Raw genomic sequence first — 21,952 nt, forward strand, 5'->3', positions numbered from 1 at the left:
AGAATGGGAATTGCAGAGCACTTAATTGTGCTCATGAGGAGCCTTTACATAGATCAAAAGGCAGTTGTTTGGACAGAACAAGGGGACACTGATTGGTTTAAAGTCAGGAAAGGTGTGCGTCAGGGATTCTTTCACCATACCTATTTAATCTGTATGCTGAACAAATAATACGAGAAGCTGGACTATATGAAGAAGAATGGGGCATCAGGGTTCGAGGAAGACTCATTAACAACCTGCATTATTACAGATGACACAACCTTGCTTGCTGAAAGTGAAGAGGACCTGAAGCACTTACTAATGAAGATCAAAGACCACAGTCTTCAGTATGGATTACATCTCAACATTAAAAAAAAAAAAAAAATTAAGGAAACAAAAATCCTCACAACTGGACCAATGAGCAACATCATGACAAACAGAGAAAAGATTGAAGTTGTCAAGGATTTCATTTTACTTGGATCCACAATCAACAGCCGTGGAAGCAGCAGGCAAGAAATCAAAAGACACATTGCATTGGGCAAATCTGCTGCAAAGGACCTCTTCAAAGTGTCAAAGAGCAAAGATGTCACCCTGAAGACTAAGGTGCCCCTGACCCAAGCCATGGTATTTTCAATCACATCATATGCATATGAAAGCTGGGCAATGAATAAGGAAGACCGAAGAAGAGTTGACACCTTTGAATTGTCGTGTTGGCGAAGAATATTGAATATATCATGGACTGCCAAAAGAACGAACAAATCTGTCTTGGAAGAAGTGCGGCCAGAATGCTCCTTAGAGGCAAGGATGCCAAGACTGTCTTACGTACTTTGGACATGTTGTCAGGAGGGATCATTCCCTGGAGAAGGACATCATGCTTGGCAGAATACAGGGTCAGTGGAAAAGAGGAAATCTTCAACGAGGTGGGTTGACACAGTGGCTACAACAATGAGCTCAAGCATAACAACGATTGTAAGGATGGCACAGGACTGGGCAGAGTTTCGTTCTGTTGTGCGTAGGGTCGCTATGAGTTGGAACCGACTTGACGGCACCTAAAAACAAGAACAACAACATGCTTTTAATATTAATTTCTTGATGATTAATGACACTGATCATATTTTAATATACTTTAAAATATATATATATATATTTTTGTTATCTTCTGTGAGGTATGTGTTCAAATTGTTTGTATTACTTCAATTTTGTTGTTTTTATGTTGTTAATTGGAAATAATTAATGTTTTTATTTTAAAAAATTGACAGATATATGCATTGTCTTTGGCTAGCCTTTCTGTTTTCTTAGTGGTGTCTTTTAAGAAGCAGTTTTTAACTTTGGTAAAGTACATTTTAACCCTTTTTATGGTTAGGTTTTTTGTTTTGTTTTGTTTCGTTTTCAGGCTGTTTGTTTTGTTTTTATTTTTATGTATGTGTATTCTTTCAGAGAAATACTAGAATATTATGAGATTTTAAAGATATTTTTATTGTATTCTTTTAAAAGTTCTATAATTTAGCCTTTATGCTTAGGTCTATGATTCATTTCAAGTTTATTTTGGTGTAGAAGTGAGATACTAACTTAAAGATATTCTACATTTTATTATTTTTATAATTTAATTCTAATCCAATTGGAATATTACATTGTTGTATATAATATTAAATCATTTGTTTACTGCTTAAAGAGTAGACCAAATTTATAATTGTATATCCCTTAGTTTCATATCTTTGCTTTTCTCTCACCCAACTAGGGCTTCCACCTGGTTCATTCCAGTTGACCCCCTGCTGAGAATTTGGATTTCCACCCAGATATACTGAGTCAGAGTCTACATTTTAACAAGATCCTTTTGTTAAGCATCTTCATCTTTTTCACTGACCCTCTGCTTTACCAAGCATGATGTCCTTCTCCAAGGACTGATCCCTTCTGATAACATGTCCAAAATTATGTGAGATGTAGTCTTGCCATCCTTGCTTCTAAGGAGAGTTCTAGTTGTATTTCTTACAAGACAGATTTGTCCGTTCTTTTAGCAGTCTGTGGTATATTCAATATTTTTCACCCACATCATAATTCAAAGTCATCAATTCTTCCTCATTCTTCCTAATTCATTGTCCAGCTTTGGCATGCATATGAGGTAATTGAAAGCATCAAGACTTGGGTCAGTGCACCCTAGTGTTCAAGGTGACTTCTTTGCTTTTTAACACTTTAAAGAGGTCTTTTGCTGCAGATTTGCCCAATGCAATGCATCTTTTGATTTCATGGCTGCTGCTTCCATGGGTGTTGATAGTGAATCCAAGTAAAATGAAATCCTTGACAACTTCAGTCTTCTATCTGTTTATCATGATGTTGCTTATTGGTTCAGTTGTGAGGATTTTTTTTTTCTTTATTTGAGGCATAATCCAAGCTGAAGGCTGTTGTCTTTGATCTTAACTGGTGTTTCAAGTACTCTTCAATTCTTAGTCCATTTACTTAAGTGAAATTTTCCTTAATTTTATATAGTTACTAAGCTTTATTTACAAAAATATTAATGTGTTTCTCCAACAGCACAGAATAACAACAACACTAACAATAGAGACAAAGGGGCCCTGGTGGCATTATGGTTAAGTTCTTGGCTGCTAACCAAAAGGTTGGCAGTTTGAACCCACCCTGGAGTTTTGCAAGACAAAAGGCCTGATGATCTGCTTCTGTAAAAATTAAAAAATTACAGCCTAGATAATCTTATGAGGCAGTTATACTGGATCACATGGGGTTTTTATGAGTTGAAAATAGTCTCCAAGACACCTAACCACAACAAGAGATAAAGGGGAACCCAAACCTTGAATCATCTACATAGAGCACCTTAAGTGGCAACTAACAATGAACTTCTTCTTACAGCTGCACCTTTCTCTCTTCTTTCCAGAAGCTGCCAAGAGGAAAATGACATCAGGAAATCACTCTACAGTGACTGTGTTCATCATAGCTGGGCTAACAGAAAAGCCAGAACTCCAGCTGCCCCTCTTGTTCCTCCTCCTAGGAGTCTATGTGATCACAGTGGTGTGCAACATGGGCATGATCACACTGATTGGGCTTACTTCTCACCTGCACACCCCCATGTACTATTTCCTCAGCAGTTTGTCCTTCATTGATCTCTGCCTTTCCACTGTCATTACTCCCAAAATGCTGGTGAGCTTTGTGACAGAGAACACCATCTCCTACCTCGAATGCATTACTCAGCTCTACTTCTTCCTCATTTTTGCTATTGCAGAGTGTCACATGCTGGCTGCAATGGCATATGACCGTTATGTTGCCATCTGTAGACCCTTGCTTTATAATATCATTATGTCCCCCCAGGTCTGTTTGTATCTGATTTTTGGAGTGTATATTATAGGACTGGTTTGTGCATCAGCTCATACGGGCTGCATGTTTAGGGTTCATTTCTGCAAATTTGATGTTATCAACCATTATTTTTGTGATCTTCTTTCCCTCTTAAACCTTTCATGCTCTAGCACCTACGTCAATGAATTACTGATTCTAATCTTTAGTACATTTAACATTCTTGCCCCTAGTCTGACCATCCTTGGGTCTTATGTCTTCATTGTTGCCAGCATCCTCTGCATTCAGTCCACTGAGGGTAGGTCCAAAGCCTTCAGCACATGCAGCTCACACATCTTAGCTGTTGTAATCTTCTATGGTTCTGCAGCATTCATGTATTTGCAGCCATCATCGGTCAGCTCCATGGACCAAGGGAAAGTGTCTTCTGTGTTTTATACTATTGTTGTGCCTATGCTGAACCCCCTGATCTATAGTCTGAGGAATAAGGATGTCACAGTTGCCCTGAAGAAGATGCTAGAGAAAAGGACATTCTTGTGACAAGAAATAGGGTGAGGATGGTTTTATTAGATCTAAGTCTTTACCTATTACCTTGCACAAATTGATGTGTTTCGTATTAGTTCATGTGTCAACATTTTTCCTCATTCAGTGGAATTTACTGACAACTTTCCTTACTTTCATGGCCTTTTTGATGCCATTTTTGCAGCTACATTTTTCCTCCCATATGAATTATTGAGGCATTCATTAGAAGAAACACTAAGAATGACAAGGATACAGGGACCCACTACTGCCGTTGCCTCCTCTCTTCTTCCACACAATTGATTAAAACTCAGTCCTCAACCACATTGAAAATACCATCTACCACCACTGATTATCTGCCTCCTTTCTCCTGTTTAGTTAATAAACAACCTAAATCGTAGCAACATGTTTGCTGTAATCTCTAGTTTGTCGCACATTTCTAGCACGAAACAATTTCCTGCCCTATGCCTCCATGTGCCTGCATTGTCTGGCTTATTTGCTCTAACTCTTAATTCAAAAGGAGTAAGTAGAATTTTAAAATCTGAGTTAGAGACCCATCTGTGCGTTGTGATAGTTCTCAATCCAATATATCCTCTGTTTTGTCATTAATCATTCTAGTTTGTAATCTTCTGTTTATTGTCCAAAAATGCACTGGGCTGTAATCACCATAAAAGTAGCCATAACCACCTCTACATATGGTTCACTGCCACAACCCTGGTACCACCCAGTAAGCTCTTAATAATTGCCTTGGTAAGTATTTCCCCTATAAAATATGTATAGGAAAACAAGTAAGTACCCACCTTTTTCACCCATTTACTCTTCCAAAGTGTTACCTATGTCTTTTATTTTAATTCAGGTGATTTAAGTATAAGCTTGGAGAGTTCTACAAGAATCTGTAACTGGAGACAACCTGAGATGTTTCTATACAAGAGTTTAGAAATATTAGCTTTGAGCTTCTTCTGTGGCAAATCCCAGTATAGGTGTGATAAAAGGTTAACCTAGACACAGCAGGTAATAGCCACAAAAGGCCAGCCTGTTTGTCAGAATCGGAAAAGCATGAAACAATAGAAAACTACATCAAAGAAGTGGAACAGTGTGCTCCAACCCATTCAATGGACAATGGTCCTGCGTATCAAAAACTAAATAGGAATTTATCCTAGGAATCAAGTAAAAGATCTATCCAATATCATATTTAGCACACATAACCAAAAACAACCATCATATGACAGACCCAGGACCCCTGAGCCAACAGACCACATTGTTAGAAAGGAAAACAAGAAAATGTCACCCAGTCACGATCTTAGTTCTTTGTTTTACTTTAATCAGTCATATTCTGTAAGTAATTTACTCACTATGAATTAGCACCTGTCAAAACTCTATAAAAAGCACTTAGAGATTATGCTTCCTTGGATTTTGGTCCATTAATAGCTGGAGTATTTGCAGTCAATCTCCCATTTTGTTTTGTTGCAGAAGACTTTGGAGAAAGTTGTTTCTCCACAGCAGGTGTGATAACTTGTTAATACTTGCTCTCTTTGTTATTAAGTCCTGTCAACAACCAAGGAGAGTCCTAAGCAAGTATTTGTTCTTGGTTTTAAATATGGCACATAAGAGACTCAAACAATGTAAACTACATTTGAAAATAACTTCACAGTTCCTGGATGGTGCAAACTGTTAACCACTCCACTACCAGTTGAAAAGTTGGTGGTTCAAACCCACTCCTAGGTGCCTCAGAAGGCAGGCCTGGCAATCTGCTTCCAAAAGGTCATGGTCTTGAAAGCCCTTTGGAGCAGTTCTACTCTGCACACACGTGGTCAGCAGGAATTGGAATGGATTTGACAACAACTGACAGCAAGAACATACTGGCATAGAGGAAATTCTTTGCTGTTTAGGCTTAGGAAGAGAGAACATTTAAATATTTAAATTAAAAGCCTTGTTTACTGCTGCCTGAGGAGATTTTATTCATCCTTTTTTTTTCTTTCTTTTTTAGTTAAGTAATTCTGATTGACTTCCAGCCTACTTCATGTTTGCTGTAAATTTATTTTTTATTTTGATTTTAAAATTTATTAAACCACAAACCAAACTCCCTGCCTTCAAGTCGATCTGACACATACCGACCCTTTAGGTGAGAGTAGAACTGCCTCATAGGGTTTCCAAGTCTGTAAGTATTCTTTTTTTGATCTATTTCTTCTGATTATTTTATTGTGCTTTAGATGAAGGTTTAGAGAGCATAATAGTTTCTCGTTAAACAATTAATACACATTGTTTTGTGACATTTTTACCAACCCCACGATGAGTCAACACTCTCCCCTTCTTGATCTTGTGCTCCCCATTACCACCTTTCCTGTTCCTTCATGCCTTATGGTCCTTGCCCCTGGGCTGGTGTACCCAGTAAGTCTCATTTTGTTTTATGAGTCTATCTAATCTTAGGCTGAAGGGCAAAACTCAGTGCTGAGTTAAAAGGATGTAGGGGTCACTCTCTCAGGATTTCAACAGTCTCTGTCAAACCACTAAGTTTGGTCTTTTTTTTTTTTTGTCAGAATTTTGTTCTACATTTTTCTCCACCTCTGCATGGGACCCTCTATTGCGATCTCTGTCAGTGCAGTCAGTGGTGATAGCCAGGCATCATTTAGTTGTGCTGGATTCAGTCTGATGGAGGCTGTGGTAGTTGTGGCCTATTAGTTCCTTGGACTAATCATCCCCTTGTGTCTTTTGTGTTCTTCATTCTCTCTTGTTCCAGTTGGAGTGAGACCAGTTGGGTATCTCAGATGGTGGCTCACAAGCTTTTAAGACCCAGGCACTACTCACCAAAGTAGGATGTAGAACAGTTTTTTAACCTATACTATGCCAATTGAACTAGATTTCCCCCAGACCATGGTGCCCAGCCCTAAGACCAGTAATTCAGTTTATGAAGCTTCCATGACTTTTGCTTGGTCCAGTTGTACTGACTTTCCCAGTATTGTGTAAAGTTTTACCCTTCACCAAAGTTACCACTTACTTATTGTTTATTATGTGTTTTTCCCTTGCCACCCCTCCCCTGCCTCGTAACCATCAAAGATTGTTTCTTTCTGCATGTAAACCTTTTCATGGGTTTCTATAATATTGGCCTCATACAGTATTTGTCCTTTTGTGATTGACTTGTTTCACTAAGCATAATACCCTCCAGACTCATCCATGTTGTGAGATGTTTCACAGATTCATCATTGTTTCTCAAAGTGGTTGTAATATTTTGCATTCCTAACAATAGAGTTCCAATCTTCCCGCAACTTATCCAACATTTATTATTTTGTGTTTTCGGGATTAGTGCCAGTATTATCGGGATGAGATGATATCTCATTGTAGTTTTGATTTGCATTTCTCTAATGGCAAATTATCTCAAGCATTTCTTCATGTGTCTGCTGGCCAGTGGAATGTCTTCCTTGGTAAAGTGTCTGTTCATATCCTTTGCCCGTTTTTTAATTGGATTATTTGTCTTTATGTTATTGAGATGCTGAAGTATTTTGTAGATTTTTGAGATTAAACCCTTGTGGTATATGTGGTAGCCAAAACTTTTTTTCCCAGTCTCTAGGTTCTTATGTAATTCTTTTGATGAAGACTTTTGACGAGTGTTTAATTTTTAGGCGCTCCCACTTATCTGGTTTTTCTTCTGGTATTTGTACATTATTAGTTATGGTTTGTATACAATAGTATTTATGTCATGTGCTAGGGCCCCTAGAGTTGTCCCTATTTTTTCTTCCATGATCTTTACCATTTTAGATTTTGTATTAAGGTCTTGGATTCATTTTGAGTTACTTTTTGTGTATGGTGTGAGATAGGATCTTGTTTCATTCTTTGAAAAGCACATTCAGTTATGCTGTCGCCCTTTTTTAAAGAGACTGTCCTTTCCCCATTTAACGTATTTTGGACCTTTGTCAAATATAAATGGATCATAGATGGATGAATTTTAGTCTGGGTTCTCAATTCTGTTCTATTTGTCTGTGTGTCTGTTGTACCCACTACCAGGCTGTTTTGACTACCATGGCTGTGTAATGGGTTCGAAAACCAGGCAGTGTGAGGCTTTACAATTTGTCCTTCTTCAGTAATGCTTTACTTGTCCAGAGCCTCTTCCCTTTCCATATGAAGTTGGTGATTTATTTCTCCATCTCACTAAAGAATTCTGTTGGAATTTGAATTGGGATTGCATCTGTAGATAGCTTTGGGTAGATTTGACATTGTCACGATGTTGAGTCTTCCTATCCAAGAGCATGGCATGTTTTTCCATTTTCATAGGTTTTTTTCAGTTTCTTGCAATAGTGCTTTGCAGTTTTCTTTATATCTTCTATATTCCTGTTATATTTATTCCTAAGAACATTATCTTCTTGGAGGCTATTGTAAATTGTATTCATTCGTTGATTTCCTTTTTGAAGTTCTCTTTTTTGATGTAGAGGAATCCAACTGATTTTTTTATGTTAATCTTGTGTTTTGCTACTTTGCAGAAATCTTCTATTATTTCCAGTAACTTTCTTGTGAATTCTTTGGGATTTTCTGATCATATCATCTAAGAAAAAAAAAAAAAAAAAAAGAATAGGGGTAGTTTTATCCCTTTCTTACCAATTTGGATGCTCTTTATCTCTTTTTGTTGCCTTACGGCTCTAGCTAGGTGTTCTGGAACAATCTTAAATAAGAGTGGTGATAGTGGCCAGAATTAACTGGTTCCCATTCTCAAGGGGAATGCTTTCAGTCTCCATTTAGAATGTTGTTGGCTGTTGCCTTTGTATAAACACCTTTTTTATGTTGAGGAGTTTCTCTTCAATTCCTATTTACCTGAGAATTTTCATCAGGAATGGGCGTTGGACTTTGCCAAATGCCTTTTCTGTGTTGATTGATAAGATCATTTTATTTATGTGATGGATTACATTGATCGATTTTCTAATTTTGAACCATTCCTGCATAAAAAAAAAAAAAATACCTAGTATAAATCCCACTTGATCATGCTAGAATTTTATTGAAGATTTTTAAGTCTATGTTCATAAGAGATATTGGTCCATAGTTTTCTTTTTTTTGTTCTTTGTCTGGCTTTGGTGTCAGGATTATGCTGACTTTATAGAACGTGTTTGGAAGTATCCCTTCCTTTTCTATGCTGTAAAATAGCTTGGGTAATACAGGTGTTAGCTCTCCTTTGAAAGATTGGTAGAATTCTCCAGCGAAGTCATCCAGGCCAGGGCTTTTTTTCACTGGAAGTTTTTTTTATTACCTCTTCCATGTCTTCTTTTGTTATTGGTCTGTTTAGTTTTTCTATGTGAGCTTGTGTTAGTTTAGGTAAGTAGTGTGTTTCTAGAAATTTGTCCATTTCCTCAAGGTTTTCAAATTTGTTGCAATACAATTTTTCATAGTATTATGATCCTTCTTACTTCAGTTGGGCCTGCTGTGATAACACTGGGCTCATTTCTCATTCAGGTTATTTGCCTCCTCTCCTATTTTTCTTTTGTAAGTTTGGCCAATCGCTTGTCAATTTTGTTGATCTTTTCGGAGAATCAACTTTTGGTTTTGTTGATTCTTTAAACTGTTTTTCTATTCTCTATTGCATTTATTCCTGCTTTAATCTTTATTATTTCCTTTCTTCTGTTTTCTAAGGGTTCCTTTTGCTGCTCTCTTTCTCTACATTCAAGTTGTAGGGTTAATGTTTTGATTTTGGCCCTTTCTTCTTTTTGGATGTGCGAATTTATTGCTATATATTAGCCTCTGAGCACTGCCTTTTGCTGTGTCCCAAAGGTTTTGATAAGATGTGTTTCATTCTCATTTGATTCTGTGAATCTTTTTATTCCACCCTTGATTTCTTCTATTACCCAGTAGGTTTTAAGCAAGGCCTTGTTTAGTTTCCATGTATTTTTCCTTGCTGTTTGTGTTATTGATTTCTGCTTTTATGACTATTCTGCTATTATGATGAGGGCAGATGGTTTGTATTATTTTGATGTTTTAGATTTTGTTAAGGCTTGCTTTGTGGCCTAAAATGTGGTCTATTCAGACGAATGTTCCATGTGCATTAGAAAAGAATGTATACCTTGCTGCAGTTGGGGAGAGTGTTCTGTGTATATCTATTAGGTCGAGTTGATTGATTATGGCATTTAGGTCCTCTGTATCTTTATTTTCTTTCTAGATGTTCTCTCTTTCACCAAAAGTAGTGTGTTAAAGTCTACTATTATAAAGGAACTTTCTATTTCTCTTTTTAGTGCTGGAATTTTTTTTTTTTTAATGTATTTTGGAGCCCTGTCTTTGGGTGTGTAGATATTTATTATGGTTTTGTCCTCCTGGTGTATTGAGCATTCATTCAGTCATTATATATTGTTCTTCCTTATCCTTTATGGTGAATTTTGCTTTAAAGACTATTTTATCAGAGATTAATATTGCCACTCCTACTCTTTTTGGTTATTGTTTATTTGATACTTTTTTTTTCCATCCTTTGAGTTTTAGTTTATGTCTTTGTGTCTAAACTGTGCCTCTTGTAGACAGCATATAGATGGATTGTGTTTTCTTATCCATGTTGCCACTCTCTGTCTCTCTGCTGGTGCATTTAGGCAATTTACATTCAGCATAATTATTGTTAAGCATGAGTTTACTGCTGTCATTTTGATGTATTTTGTGTGCGTGTGTGTGGTGTTGATGATTTCTTTGTTCCTGTTAATTTTCTGTGCTGAGTTATTTTTGTTTATGTATATTCTTTTTGCCTCTTTCGTTATTGTTGATTTTGTGTTTGCTGAGACTTTAATTTCTTCTTTCTTATTTTGATGGGTAGGTTTGTTAGCTTCCTTTGTGCTTACTTTGACATTTATCTTTAGTTTTCTACATTGAAACCAGTCTTCACTTCTTCTGTGTAAGGAAGTTCTATGGCTACACCATTTATTCCTTCCCCCCCTTTTTATTTTGACATTGTTGCATTTACATATTGATGTGTCCAGTTCCCTATTTTCAACCTTTTAGTTTTGCTTTGTTTTTTGAATTCCATATCTGGGTTGGTGTCTGGTCGATCTGCCCCGTGTTTTAGTTTGAAATGTTTTCTAATGTTGTTCAGTTGCTAATTGGAGGACTCTTATTATTAGTATTTGTAATTTAGGCCTCTTTTTTTTTTTTGCAAATTCTCTTAATCTGTGTTTATTTGGAAATGATCTAATTTTGCCATCATGTTTGAGAGAAAATTTTGCTGGCTATATAATTCTTGTTTGATACATATATATATGTTTTTCTTCAAGGCTTTATATATAGGGTCACTATGAGTAGGAATCAACTCCATGGCACTGGGTTTGGTTTTGGTTATATATGTCATCCCACTGTCTTCTTGCTTGCATGATTTCTGCTGAGAAATCAGAGTTTAGTCTTATTGTCCCTCTTTGTAGATGACTTTTCATTTATCCTTTGCTGCTTTTAGGATTATTTCTTTGTCTTTGGTTTTATCAAGTCTGATTATGATATGTCTTGGTGACTTTCTTTTGGGGTCTATCCTGTATAGGGTTCTTTGAGCTTCTTGGATAGCTATCTTCTTGTCTTTTATATTAAGGATTTTTTCTGTCAGCAAATCTTCAACAATTTTCTCTGAGTTTTCCATTATCTCCCCTGTTCTCATACCCTGATCACTCATAAGTTTTTCTGCTTAGTAGTATTCAACATAATTCATACATTTTCATCATTTTTTATTCTTTTTGTCTTATTTTTCTTCAAACAATTTAATGTCTAGTGATATATCTTCAATGTCACTAATTCTGATTTCCTTTGTCTCAATTCTGCTCCTATTACCTTCTATTGAGTTGCCTAACTGAAATTTTATTGTTAATCTTTTGAATTCCTATTTGATGTTTTTCTATGGTTTCTAGCAGCCTCTTTATTCTGTCATTTTGTTCTTGTATTGTTTTCCTGAATTTTTCTATTGCTTTGTCTGTGTGTTTCTTCTTGATCTGTTGCAGAGTTCTGTCTTTTGAATTCTTTATCAGGTAGTTTCATTGCCTTATGTTCCTCCAGAAGATTTTCTGGTTCCTTATTTTGGTTGCTTGCTGGACCATCTTGTCCTGTTTCTTTATGTGATTTGATATTGATTGTTGTCTCTGAGGCATTAATAAGTTATTATATTTATTCATTTTCTTTTTGTTTACTGCAGCCTATATATATATATATATATTTATAAATATAATTTTAAGATGTCCGGATTGGCTGGGCATGTGTGCTACTGTGGTCCTTGACATCAATGAAATTCTCACTTCTTGTCCTCATGTGGTAAGAGTAGCTACTAGATGCGTGAGCCTGGGAGGCTGTTTACTCTTCTGAGTGGGTGCTGAAGATGCAGGCAAAGATTTTTGGTGAGGTGATGAATCTGTCATGCTGGTCACCTTGCCTAGAATGCCAGGGTGTTCTCCTTGGTAGTTGAGTTGTGTGTTGTGTGTTTACCCTGCCACTTACTGGTTGGTTGAGGCACAGGTAGGTGCCTGGTTCATTGGCCACCAAGTGTGTGATATGGAGACTGTCACCCACAATCCTGAGCTGGCAGGGCTGCATGGGCATGTTCAGAGCACACACAGGTCTCTGGTTGTGTTGGGAATGATGTGGGGGAATTGGCTGACCCTAGTTGCCATGATGGATGGTGTGCCCCTATTTGCTTCGTGTGTTCAGTCATTGGGCACCTGATGCCACTGAAGGGATTGGGAGGCACTGCTATTTCTCAGGCCCCTATTGTGGACAGCTAGATGGAGTGGGTGGTACCACCAGTCCTCAGGACCCTGGTGCAGGCGGGTAAAGCCCCTTCTTAGGGGCTGGAGAGTGTCAAATGTCACAAATTTGTAGTACCTCTTTGACTGCTGCAGGTGAAAAAGGGGTTCAAGTGGATGCCTTCTTTGTCCTCATGAAGGCATACAATGTCGGATTACCCTGCAAGGCACTGGGGTGGGTACTAGAGGTGGTGAAGGGTTCGGCAAGCTTGTGGACTCCCTATGCCAGTGACTGGGTGAAGAAGGGGGTGCCTCCAGATCCAGATGTGAGTTCCTGGTATAGGGGGCATGACAGTGTTGAATGTCACAGGAATGGTATCAGAGCAGGGAGGAGGATGGATGAGGAGAAGGGAGTGCTCCTGGGACATGGAGCTCTAGCAGGGGGAGTGGTTGTGGTACAGTGGTTTGGGGGCTTGCACTTAACTTTCACAGGTCTACTGTCACTCCTATTTCATTCTGAAGGTGCTTGCAAATTCACTGTTGCTTGGCTGGACCAGAAGGGGTGGGTTTCAGCTCGGGATGCTGTTGCTTGCTTCAGTCTTTGTTCTACCAGGACTTTGATGATCTCAAAATCTGTAATTCCCTATTTCTACTGTTTTTAGATTGCCTCTCCTTCCATTTGTTGCTCAGTCTGATTCTTCAGCTTTGCCTTTGATGATTAGGGTTCCTAGACTCTCGTATATATCCTATTCACTTGTTTTCTCAGCTCTTCGTTTAAGAGAGATGACATGAAGCATCTGACTCTTCCTCCACCTTGGCCCTGCCTCCAAGGTTGTCAAATTCCTAGGAACAGAAAATTGTGTTTTGCATTATATCATATTTCTTGGCCTATAGTTATATAACTGTTGTCGGCCGTAGTCTATTCTGACTCATGGTGACCCTATAGGAGAGAATAGAACTGCCTCCTACGGTTTCCTAGGCTGTAATCTTTACAGAAGAGGATCGCCAGATCTTTTCTTCTGTGGAGTGGTTGGTGGGTTCAAACTGTTGATCTTTTCTTAGCAGCCTTTTTTTTTTTAGTGCTTTACCCATTGTGCAACCAAGTCTCCTTATATAATTATTGATAAGCAAAATTTTCCACAGGGTTTATGGATTATTCTGTTACTAAGTTTTTGCTCTTCTCATTCCAATTGGTAAAAATGACTTTAAACAGATTAAAGCCATACATCTATCAATCAGTAATGAAAACATATAATGTAAATTCAACAAAGTAAATTATTGCATTTATTAATTATAATTATTATATGAAAATGATATAACAGTTAATAAATATTTTGAACCAAAATTTAAAAATACAAGCTTTATACCTAACAACTTAATTCAGCCTTTACAGGAAATTAAAATAATCCCTATAAAGCATACATTTCCAGTTTCTTTAAACAATACTCTTTTTCTTTTAGGAGAAAAAAGGCATTGTCTCTCCATTTAGGCTTGTTAGTAAATCATTGTAATATCTGCAAGATGCTTTCATTCAGCCTCCAAATTAGAAAATCCACGTATCACTGTTTTATGAGTACATCATGATATCCAAAAACTGTTAGTAGAGATCATTGATGGAAAAAAAAAAAAGGTTTTAATCTTGAATGTTAGGATGTTTTTCATGATCTTCTATATTTTCCTGTGGGAGATCACTTTAGAAAATATATTTTTTCTATGTTTTCAATATTTTCTGAAGTTTCAAATTTTTAAAAGTTTAAATAGCTTAGCGTGAAGCACATTAGAGCTCTAACATCTGTCACATCTTTGTTTGAAATCTATAATGAGACAAGAGCAATAAATTACACTTATGTGAGAATATTAAATATTTGAGAGCCAATGGGAAAAAGGGAAAATTCTAATTGTTTCTTTTCCCAAGAGTTGATACCTGAGAAACATGAATCTAATGGGAGGTCATTATAATTATTTGTTAATAATCAGATCCTTAACATCTATACTTAGGGTATAAATTCTTTCTGTCATATCAACCAACCAATGCAAAGAGTTAGATGGCCTTGGGCATCAGCATCATAAGAGATCAAGATCAGTAACTCAAAATAAATGCAAAAGGAGACTTAGGTTACGCCTCACTCTGTATCAGAGTGCTGCAAGGTTAGTATTCAGAACTATTCACTAGGATCATCAGAATCATTTTCCCCTCCAGAACAATGGAAGAGAACAATGTACAGCACTGAACTCTTTGAAAGTATGCAATACTTGTTAGGAAATAAAAGAAGAAATTATAATAAAAATAATCTGTTGTTAGATAATACAAATCTTTGAATGACATGAAAATTGGTCTGAATTTTATTTATAGACCGTAGAGAATATTGATGACTTTTAAGAGTTTAATAGTCAGTAAAATAATTGTGAATTTCTGTATTATTATGTATATTAAAGTATAAAGGACCAACAGGAAAGATATGCTAAGAATACAAATTATGGCCATCATTATGGGAATGTAAATACTGGGTAAATGAAAAATATTTTACATTTTAGAGAGAAACTCAGTAGACTGCTGTTAAAGCAACTACACAAACATTTATTAAGTTCTTGTCAACTGCCAATAACTGTACTAAGCATCTTCTAGGTGTCGTTTTATTTAGTTTTCACAGCACCATCAAGAGGTAGATTCAAATATCTCTGTTTTTGTTTTGTTGTTTTTTTCCAGAGGTTTGGAGAGTGAAACTAGTTTTTTCAAGGTCACACAGCAAGTATTTGAGTGACCTGAGATTTGAATGCAGGACTATCTAACAATATCAGTGCCCATTAAATTTTTGAAATCATGAAATGCTGGAATTGAAAGTGGTATTAAAGATGATATATACAATGTTCCATCCAGTGCTTTTGTTCTTGAACAATATATACTCTAAGTGGTTATTCAGGCTATGCTTGAACAGGTTTAATTGTGAGTATGTAGCTGCACACTAAGGCAGTTGATTTCATTTCTGGATATGTATGACTGCTAGAATATTCTCATTTGTTGTAAAAATATACCTCTCCATGGTTTACAGCAATTTGTTTTAACTTCAATCTCTTGAAGACATATAAGAAGAATCCAAAACACCCATTGCCTTCAAGTCAATTCCAACTCCTAGGGACCCTCTAGAACAGAGTAGAACCGCCAAATAGGTTTCCTAGGCTATAATCTGTACAGAGCAGACTACCACATCTTTCTCCTGTGGAGTAGCTGGTAGGTTCAAACCACCAAGCTTTCGGTTAGCAGTCAAGCTCTTAACCACTGCATCACAAAAAAAAAAAAAAAAAAAGCCATACCAATTGTCATCAAGTCAATTCCTACTCATAGCAACCCTATAGGACAGAATAGAACTGCCCCATAGGGTTTCAAAGGAGTAGCTGGTGGGCTCAAATTGCCAAACTTTTGGTTACCAGTCGAGCTCTTAACCATTGTGCCATCATGGCTCTTTTAAAAAAAGTTCAACACCTCTTTAATACAACATTTTAAACATTTGAAGGCAGCTATCAAATGTTACAAGTATTTTTTTGATAGTTATATATCCTCAGTTCCTTTAGCTATTCCTCAAAAGGAAATGTTTTTAAATCTTTTTCCTGTAATTGTCCAGTTTCTTTATATTCCACATATCGTATCCCAGCTAAACAGTTTTTACTTGAGTCTTAGTAGGACTATGAATTTCTGTTTTGTAGGATGTGTTTGTTTTCTTTGTAAGTGTAGACTAAGGATTTGTGTCTTTGTAAAAATCTACATCAAATTGTTGACTAGTATTGTACTTAGACTGAATTCCATAATTTTATGTTTCATGTGCTCTAACTAATCAAAATTTTAACAATCATTAACTTCTGTAGCAACGAGACGTAGAATATGTGATTATAAAAACTGACCAGCATTGAGACATGTTATATTTGTCTACCAAAATCCTTCATATGTTTTAGTAATACGTATAACCTTCTAACATCTACCACTTCAGCTATGAAGTGAAATTAAAGTAGTGGACCAATCATGTCTACTTTTCCCCAGGACACAAGGATGGAATATAGGACCTAAATTTAGGTTGTTATATTACTTCCCAGGGATTGTACACTTAGAAAGACTAGAAGACAATTCCTCACCTTTGGTGAAGCTCTTGAGTTATAAATGTGTGATCAGCCAGGCAGTTATGTCCCTGCCTTGTAGTCTGCGAGAAGGAAGCAGGGAGAAATAGTCACAGTCTCAAGATGAAAAGATCTTGGTAGCAGCCCAGTCCTTCTTTTATTGAGTTAGGATTCTAGTAAGAAAAATAACTTAGACTAGTATTAGTAGTTTTCATAAATTTATGAACCATACATTTATTAATTATAAAAACATTCATAACTATTCCTTATTTGGAATCAAACAAAAATGTAAATATTCTGCTTTTTAATATGTATGATATTAATATATACATATAGACTATAGAAGCAAAAAAATCACTAGTGGCATTCACTTTGATGGACAAAAATATCCACAAATTTAAATTTTCTCCTAAAAATTCATAAACTTTCTAATTATGAGTTCCTTAAAGTCTGTAATTCCTCCTGTGTTCAACGATAATCATTTGGTTCTCCAAAGTCAGAGAAGAGAAGACTCAAAGATCTCTGGAATATTAATGTCTTCTAATGAGGGTGAAAGTAAAGATCTCCACAGAATTACTTCCTCCCCTCCACACACACAGATACACGTATGTATACAATTACACACACATACAGTGAAATTATTTTCTATTTTTCAGAGCCTACTGAGAGGAAAATGGACCATAGAAATCATTCTTCAGTAACTGAGTTCATTCTCTCTGGACTAACAGAATATCCTGAACTCCAGCTGTCCCTCTTCCTCCTATTCTTAGGAATCTACGTGGTCACAGTGGTGGGGAACCTGGGCATGATCACGCTGGTTGGACTCAGTTCTCACCTGCACACCTCCATGTACTATTTCCTCAGCAGTTTGTCCTTCATTGATCTCTGCCAGTCCACTCTCCTTACCCCCAAAATGCTGGTGAATTTTGTGACAGAGAAGAACATTATCTCCTACCCTGAATGCATGACTCAGCTCTATTTCTTTATTATTTTTGCTATTGCAGAGTGTCACATGCTGGCTGCAATGGCATATGACCACTATGTTGCCATCTGTAATCCCTTGCTTTATAATGTTATCATGTCTTATCATGTCTGCTTCTGGCTCACAAGGGCAGTATATATTCTGGGCATCATTGAATCTACAATTCATACAGGCTTTATGTTGAAACTCTTTTTCTGCAATACCAATGTTGTTAACCATTATTTCTGTGATCTCTTTCCACTCGTGAAGTTATCCTGCTCGAGCATCTATATCAATGAATTATTGGTTCTGGGTCTGAGTGCATTTAACATCTTGACTCCTGCCTTAGCCATCCTTGTCTCCTACATCTTCATCATTAGCAGCATTCTCCATATTCGCTCCACTGAGGGCAAGTCCAAAGCCTGTAGCACTTGCAGCTCCCACATCTCAGCTGTTACAATCTTTTATGGTTCTGCAGCATTCATGTACCTACAGCCATCAAATGTCAGCTCCATGGACCAAGGCAAAGTGTCTTCTGTGTTCTATACTATTGTTGTGCCCATGCTGAACCCCATGATCTACAGTCTGAGAAATAAGGAAGTCAAATTTGCCCTGAAGAAAATTCTAGAAAGTAGAGCATGCTCATGAATCAATGCTATCATGTCCTATCAGTAATAGATATTTGGTTTGCTGATATATATAATTTGCTCAGCTAATTTTTGAAGTTTGTGGTTTTCTTGATACTTCTTACCCTACATAATAAAAAAAAAAAAACATAATACACACCCAAAATTCTCCTTCAGACCACCACTTCCTACAAGTCTGTATTACAATGACTATATAGAAATATGGAGAATAAAATCAACGGCTGTTTAGAATTACAGGAACTACGGTTTCATTTTTTAATAATAATACAACCAAACAAACAAAAAGGTGATGAAAGTAACATATTATTGGGATATTACAAAATGTCAAACCCTGTACCAAGCACCTTAATGTATCACTTCAATATTTACAATATTCTCCAGGGAAAATACTAGTAGTATTCTCCTCTTAAAGGTAAATATATTTAATCTTACAGAGTTTCCTTAACCTATCTCAAGCCTCAAACAATTAATAATCAAGCCTGGAAACAAACCTGAGAAGTTTGACTCCAAGATTCATGATTTTACTAAAAGTGCTATTCAGACAAAAGGAAGGAGGTATAAGGACTCCCTAAGGATTTTCTACACCAAGTATCACTAGCTCCCTATATGACTGTGCTACTGTCCTCTGAATACACTTCATTAAAATTTCACCTTTTTTGACATAATCAAAATAAAAATTCTTCAGATCTGTGCTGATCAAAGCAAAATGGAGCATAACTAGGAACTTCTTCATTATGGAGACTCCAATCATACGTGATATCAACTACTTGTGTAAAAGCAAACCAGATAAGATTATTTTATCTTTATGCCAATAATAACTTGGTTGTTTTTGAGTCAACTGCTCATAAGAGCCACAAACCCAGCTAAGCTGTATGACTTCCATGCCATTGAATTTTTTTTTGTCCCATAATTTTCAAAGTTACCCTTTCAGATAAGTTTTAACTTGAAAACATTTCTTCTTTCACCTCATTTTATTGCTTTTTTGGTTCAGAATATTTAACATATTGCATCTGTGACTTTACATGATCATTGAAATATTCAAATGCCTTATGGATATGTATCTCCTCATATCAAATCCTCTTACTCATTATTGACAGATTAACATTCTTTGCATGCTTTTCTGTGTTATTCATCTGATGTGACAACTTGAACAGTTTACCAATTATAGGACAAAATATATGATGTCTTTAAAGTGCCTTGCCATCCTTATCTTCCTTCATCCATTCGTTCATTGTGGCAAGTCATTCATTCTCAAAGAACCCTTGTATTTATTATTTGACATAATAATAATAATATATATGAGAGAAATGGCCACAATTACAACTCCAGTCTTAAGCCTGCTTCCTAGTCCAGAGCTCTGTACAACAGGCTCTTATAAAAACAAATAGACTAACATCAGACAAGCAAATGTAGTTCTGTCGGGTAGACTGAACGACTGTGACTTGATCTCATATAGAAAATACAAACTACATAAAAGGCAATGACCTCATAAAGAAGGAGGGAAAAAGCCTGTGCAAATAAAGAAATACATGTCGTCTTAGGGTAATGCAATCAAGGTACACATGGAACTCAAGGCAACCTGGAAGGAGGCAAGGTTAGCAGAGTAGATAAAAGATAGTACATGAGCATCACTAAGTCACTATAATAATTCAGTCTTTATTTTATAGGTGCGTACAGCCCCTCAAAAATTTTTTAAGCAAGGAAGTGCCACAATTCGTTTTGCATGTTAGTAATATAGTTACACTGTTGTGGAAGATGGATGGAAAGATGATAAGACTAAATTCAAGGAGACTGGTCAGCAGCCATTTTGTTATTCCAAGAAAGGTATTGCATGTCAGTGGTAGTGGAACTAGAAAGAAAGCAGACCGTCAAGAGGTTTTTGAAAAGTTGTTGAGACTTATGAATGAGAAGTGAGTCAAAGGTAAAAGAAGGCATGAGGATGAACAGAAGTTCTAGATTGGGATACTAAATAAATGCATGGATGATGGTAGGACTCTTAAAATGGAGCTACTAAAATCTGCATAAAAATCCACAGTAAAGCAATTGGGTCACTTGGTGTAATTAAAACTTTCTCTTTGTGTCTGTCTCTGTCTCTCTGTGTGTCTCATTATCTCTCTCTTTTCCAAATAGATATTTACTATCCTGCATGAGAATGCATAATCTGATAATATGAAAGAATTGAAAGAATAGCTTTTATGAGTCTGTGTATTTTTACTTATTATATGATCATCCATGAAAAGGTCTCTTTATATCCTTCCCAGTTTTGATCTTGCAACTTTCTTTTTCACTCCCTTTATTCAGCACACTGAAATAGCAGTCAACCATAATTGGCTTGCCTGTGAGGTGGCATGTCTGACACACGTATTCTCCTTTAGATATCCTAGAATCTCACAGTCACTACAATTCTAAAGCTTAAAGATTTCTTATGTCTTAGCATGAGAGAGCTTGCTCAAATTTGAGGTAATAACAATGGAAGAGGATCAAAATACCATCTAATACCTTGATTCACAAAGAGCGGTCCATTGGCAAAACCTGAGAGTTTTAAAAAATGTGTATAATCTCAAATTCCACACCTGACCTACTGTCAGGGATTGAATTATGTCCCCCAAAAAACATGTATCAACTTCGTTAGGTTGTGTGTGGTTGTCCTCCATTTTGTGATTGTAATTTTGTGTTGAGAGGATTAGGGTGGGATGGTAACACCACCCTTACTCAGGTCATCTCCCTGATCCAAGGTAAAGGAAGTTTCCCTGGGGTGTGGCCTGCAGCACTTTTTATCTCTCAAGAGATAAAAGGAAAGGGAAACAAGCAAGGAGCTGGGGAACTCACACCACCAAGAAAGCAGCACCAGGAGCAGAGTGCATCCTCTGGACACAGGGTCCCTGTGCCTGAGAAGCTGCTTAACCATAGGAAGATTGAGGACAAGGGCTTTCCTCCAGAGCTGACAGAGAAAGAAAGCCTTCCCCTGGAACCGATGCCCTGAATTTGGACTTGCAACTTGCAAATAAATATCTCTTTGTTAAAGCCATCCACTTGTGGTATTTCTGTTATGGCAGCACTAGATGACTAAGACAGAATTTGGTACCAGGAGAGGGGTGCTGCTCTAACAGATTCCTAAAATGTGGAAGTGGTTTTGAAACTGTGAATGGAAAAATTTGCGACCATGGCAGAGGGCCAGCACAGCAAAGAAGTGACAGCTACAGGGAACCAACAACAGCAAAACCAGGAGACCGGCATGAGATGGCCTGGAGCTGACCCATGGAGTGAGAGAGCTGAGTACCTGTGTGCAGGAAGCTTCCTGGCAGAGTGGGGTGACTCCAGGCACTTATCAGTGAGCTACAGAGCTTTGGAACTTTGGAACTTTTACCCCAGCAGGGCAGATGTGGGCATGAGGTCCAAGAAGCTAAGAGGCCAGAAACCAGGAAGCAGAAGCTGAAGAGACAAGGAACACAAGAAGCCGAGCTGCTCAGTCTCAAAAGGTATGGCCAGGACCTCTGGGGTTTCAAAGAGTGGGGCCATGGCCTCTGGTGTTTCTAAGCGTGGAGTTGCCACTCAGATGAACTAGGAGAACTGTCCGCCTACAGCCAAGGGAGCAAAGTTGCTGTCCCAGTGGGCTTGGAAGGTGGAGCTGAAGTCCAGGGCCAAGAGGCCTCCACTGAGAAATCTGGAGAGTGTGGCCAACACCTAGAGTCTGTAGGGCAGGGCCATTGTGTAAATTGTCTCAGAGAACAGAGGATTATTTCCAAAGTTTTGAGGGCTAATGTAATGTGTTCTGCTGACTT

The 21,952-nt window shown here is 37.2% G+C and overlaps 2 protein-coding genes across 2 annotated transcripts; both read left to right on the top strand.

Moving 5' to 3' along the window:
• Positions 1-2,712: 2,712 nt before the first annotated feature.
• On the top strand, positions 2,713-4,161 carry LOC100656337 (olfactory receptor 8G1-like). Its single transcript, XM_003418305.4, has one exon. The coding sequence runs from the start codon at positions 2,818-2,820 to the stop codon at positions 3,808-3,810; it is 993 nt and encodes a 330-aa protein (XP_003418353.4). The 5' UTR covers positions 2,713-2,817; the 3' UTR covers positions 3,811-4,161.
• Positions 4,162-17,147: 12,986 nt separating this feature from the next.
• LOC100656048 (putative olfactory receptor 8G2) lies at positions 17,148-18,268 on the top strand. Its single transcript, XM_064268361.1, has one exon. The coding sequence runs from the start codon at positions 17,170-17,172 to the stop codon at positions 18,169-18,171; it is 1,002 nt and encodes a 333-aa protein (XP_064124431.1). The 5' UTR covers positions 17,148-17,169; the 3' UTR covers positions 18,172-18,268.
• The last annotated feature ends 3,684 nt before the right edge of the window (positions 18,269-21,952 follow it).

This window comes from Loxodonta africana, chromosome 15, assembly GCF_030014295.1.
Source record: "Loxodonta africana isolate mLoxAfr1 chromosome 15, mLoxAfr1.hap2, whole genome shotgun sequence".
Classification (NCBI taxonomy): domain Eukaryota; kingdom Metazoa; phylum Chordata; class Mammalia; order Proboscidea; family Elephantidae; genus Loxodonta; species Loxodonta africana.

Coding starts and splice junctions, on each gene's coding strand:
- LOC100656337 (XM_003418305.4), top strand. CDS start 2,818: ATGAACTTCTTCTTACAGCTGCACCTTTCTCTCTTCTTTCCAGAAGCT.
- LOC100656048 (XM_064268361.1), top strand. CDS start 17,170: ATGTATACAATTACACACACATACAGTGAAATTATTTTCTATTTTTCA.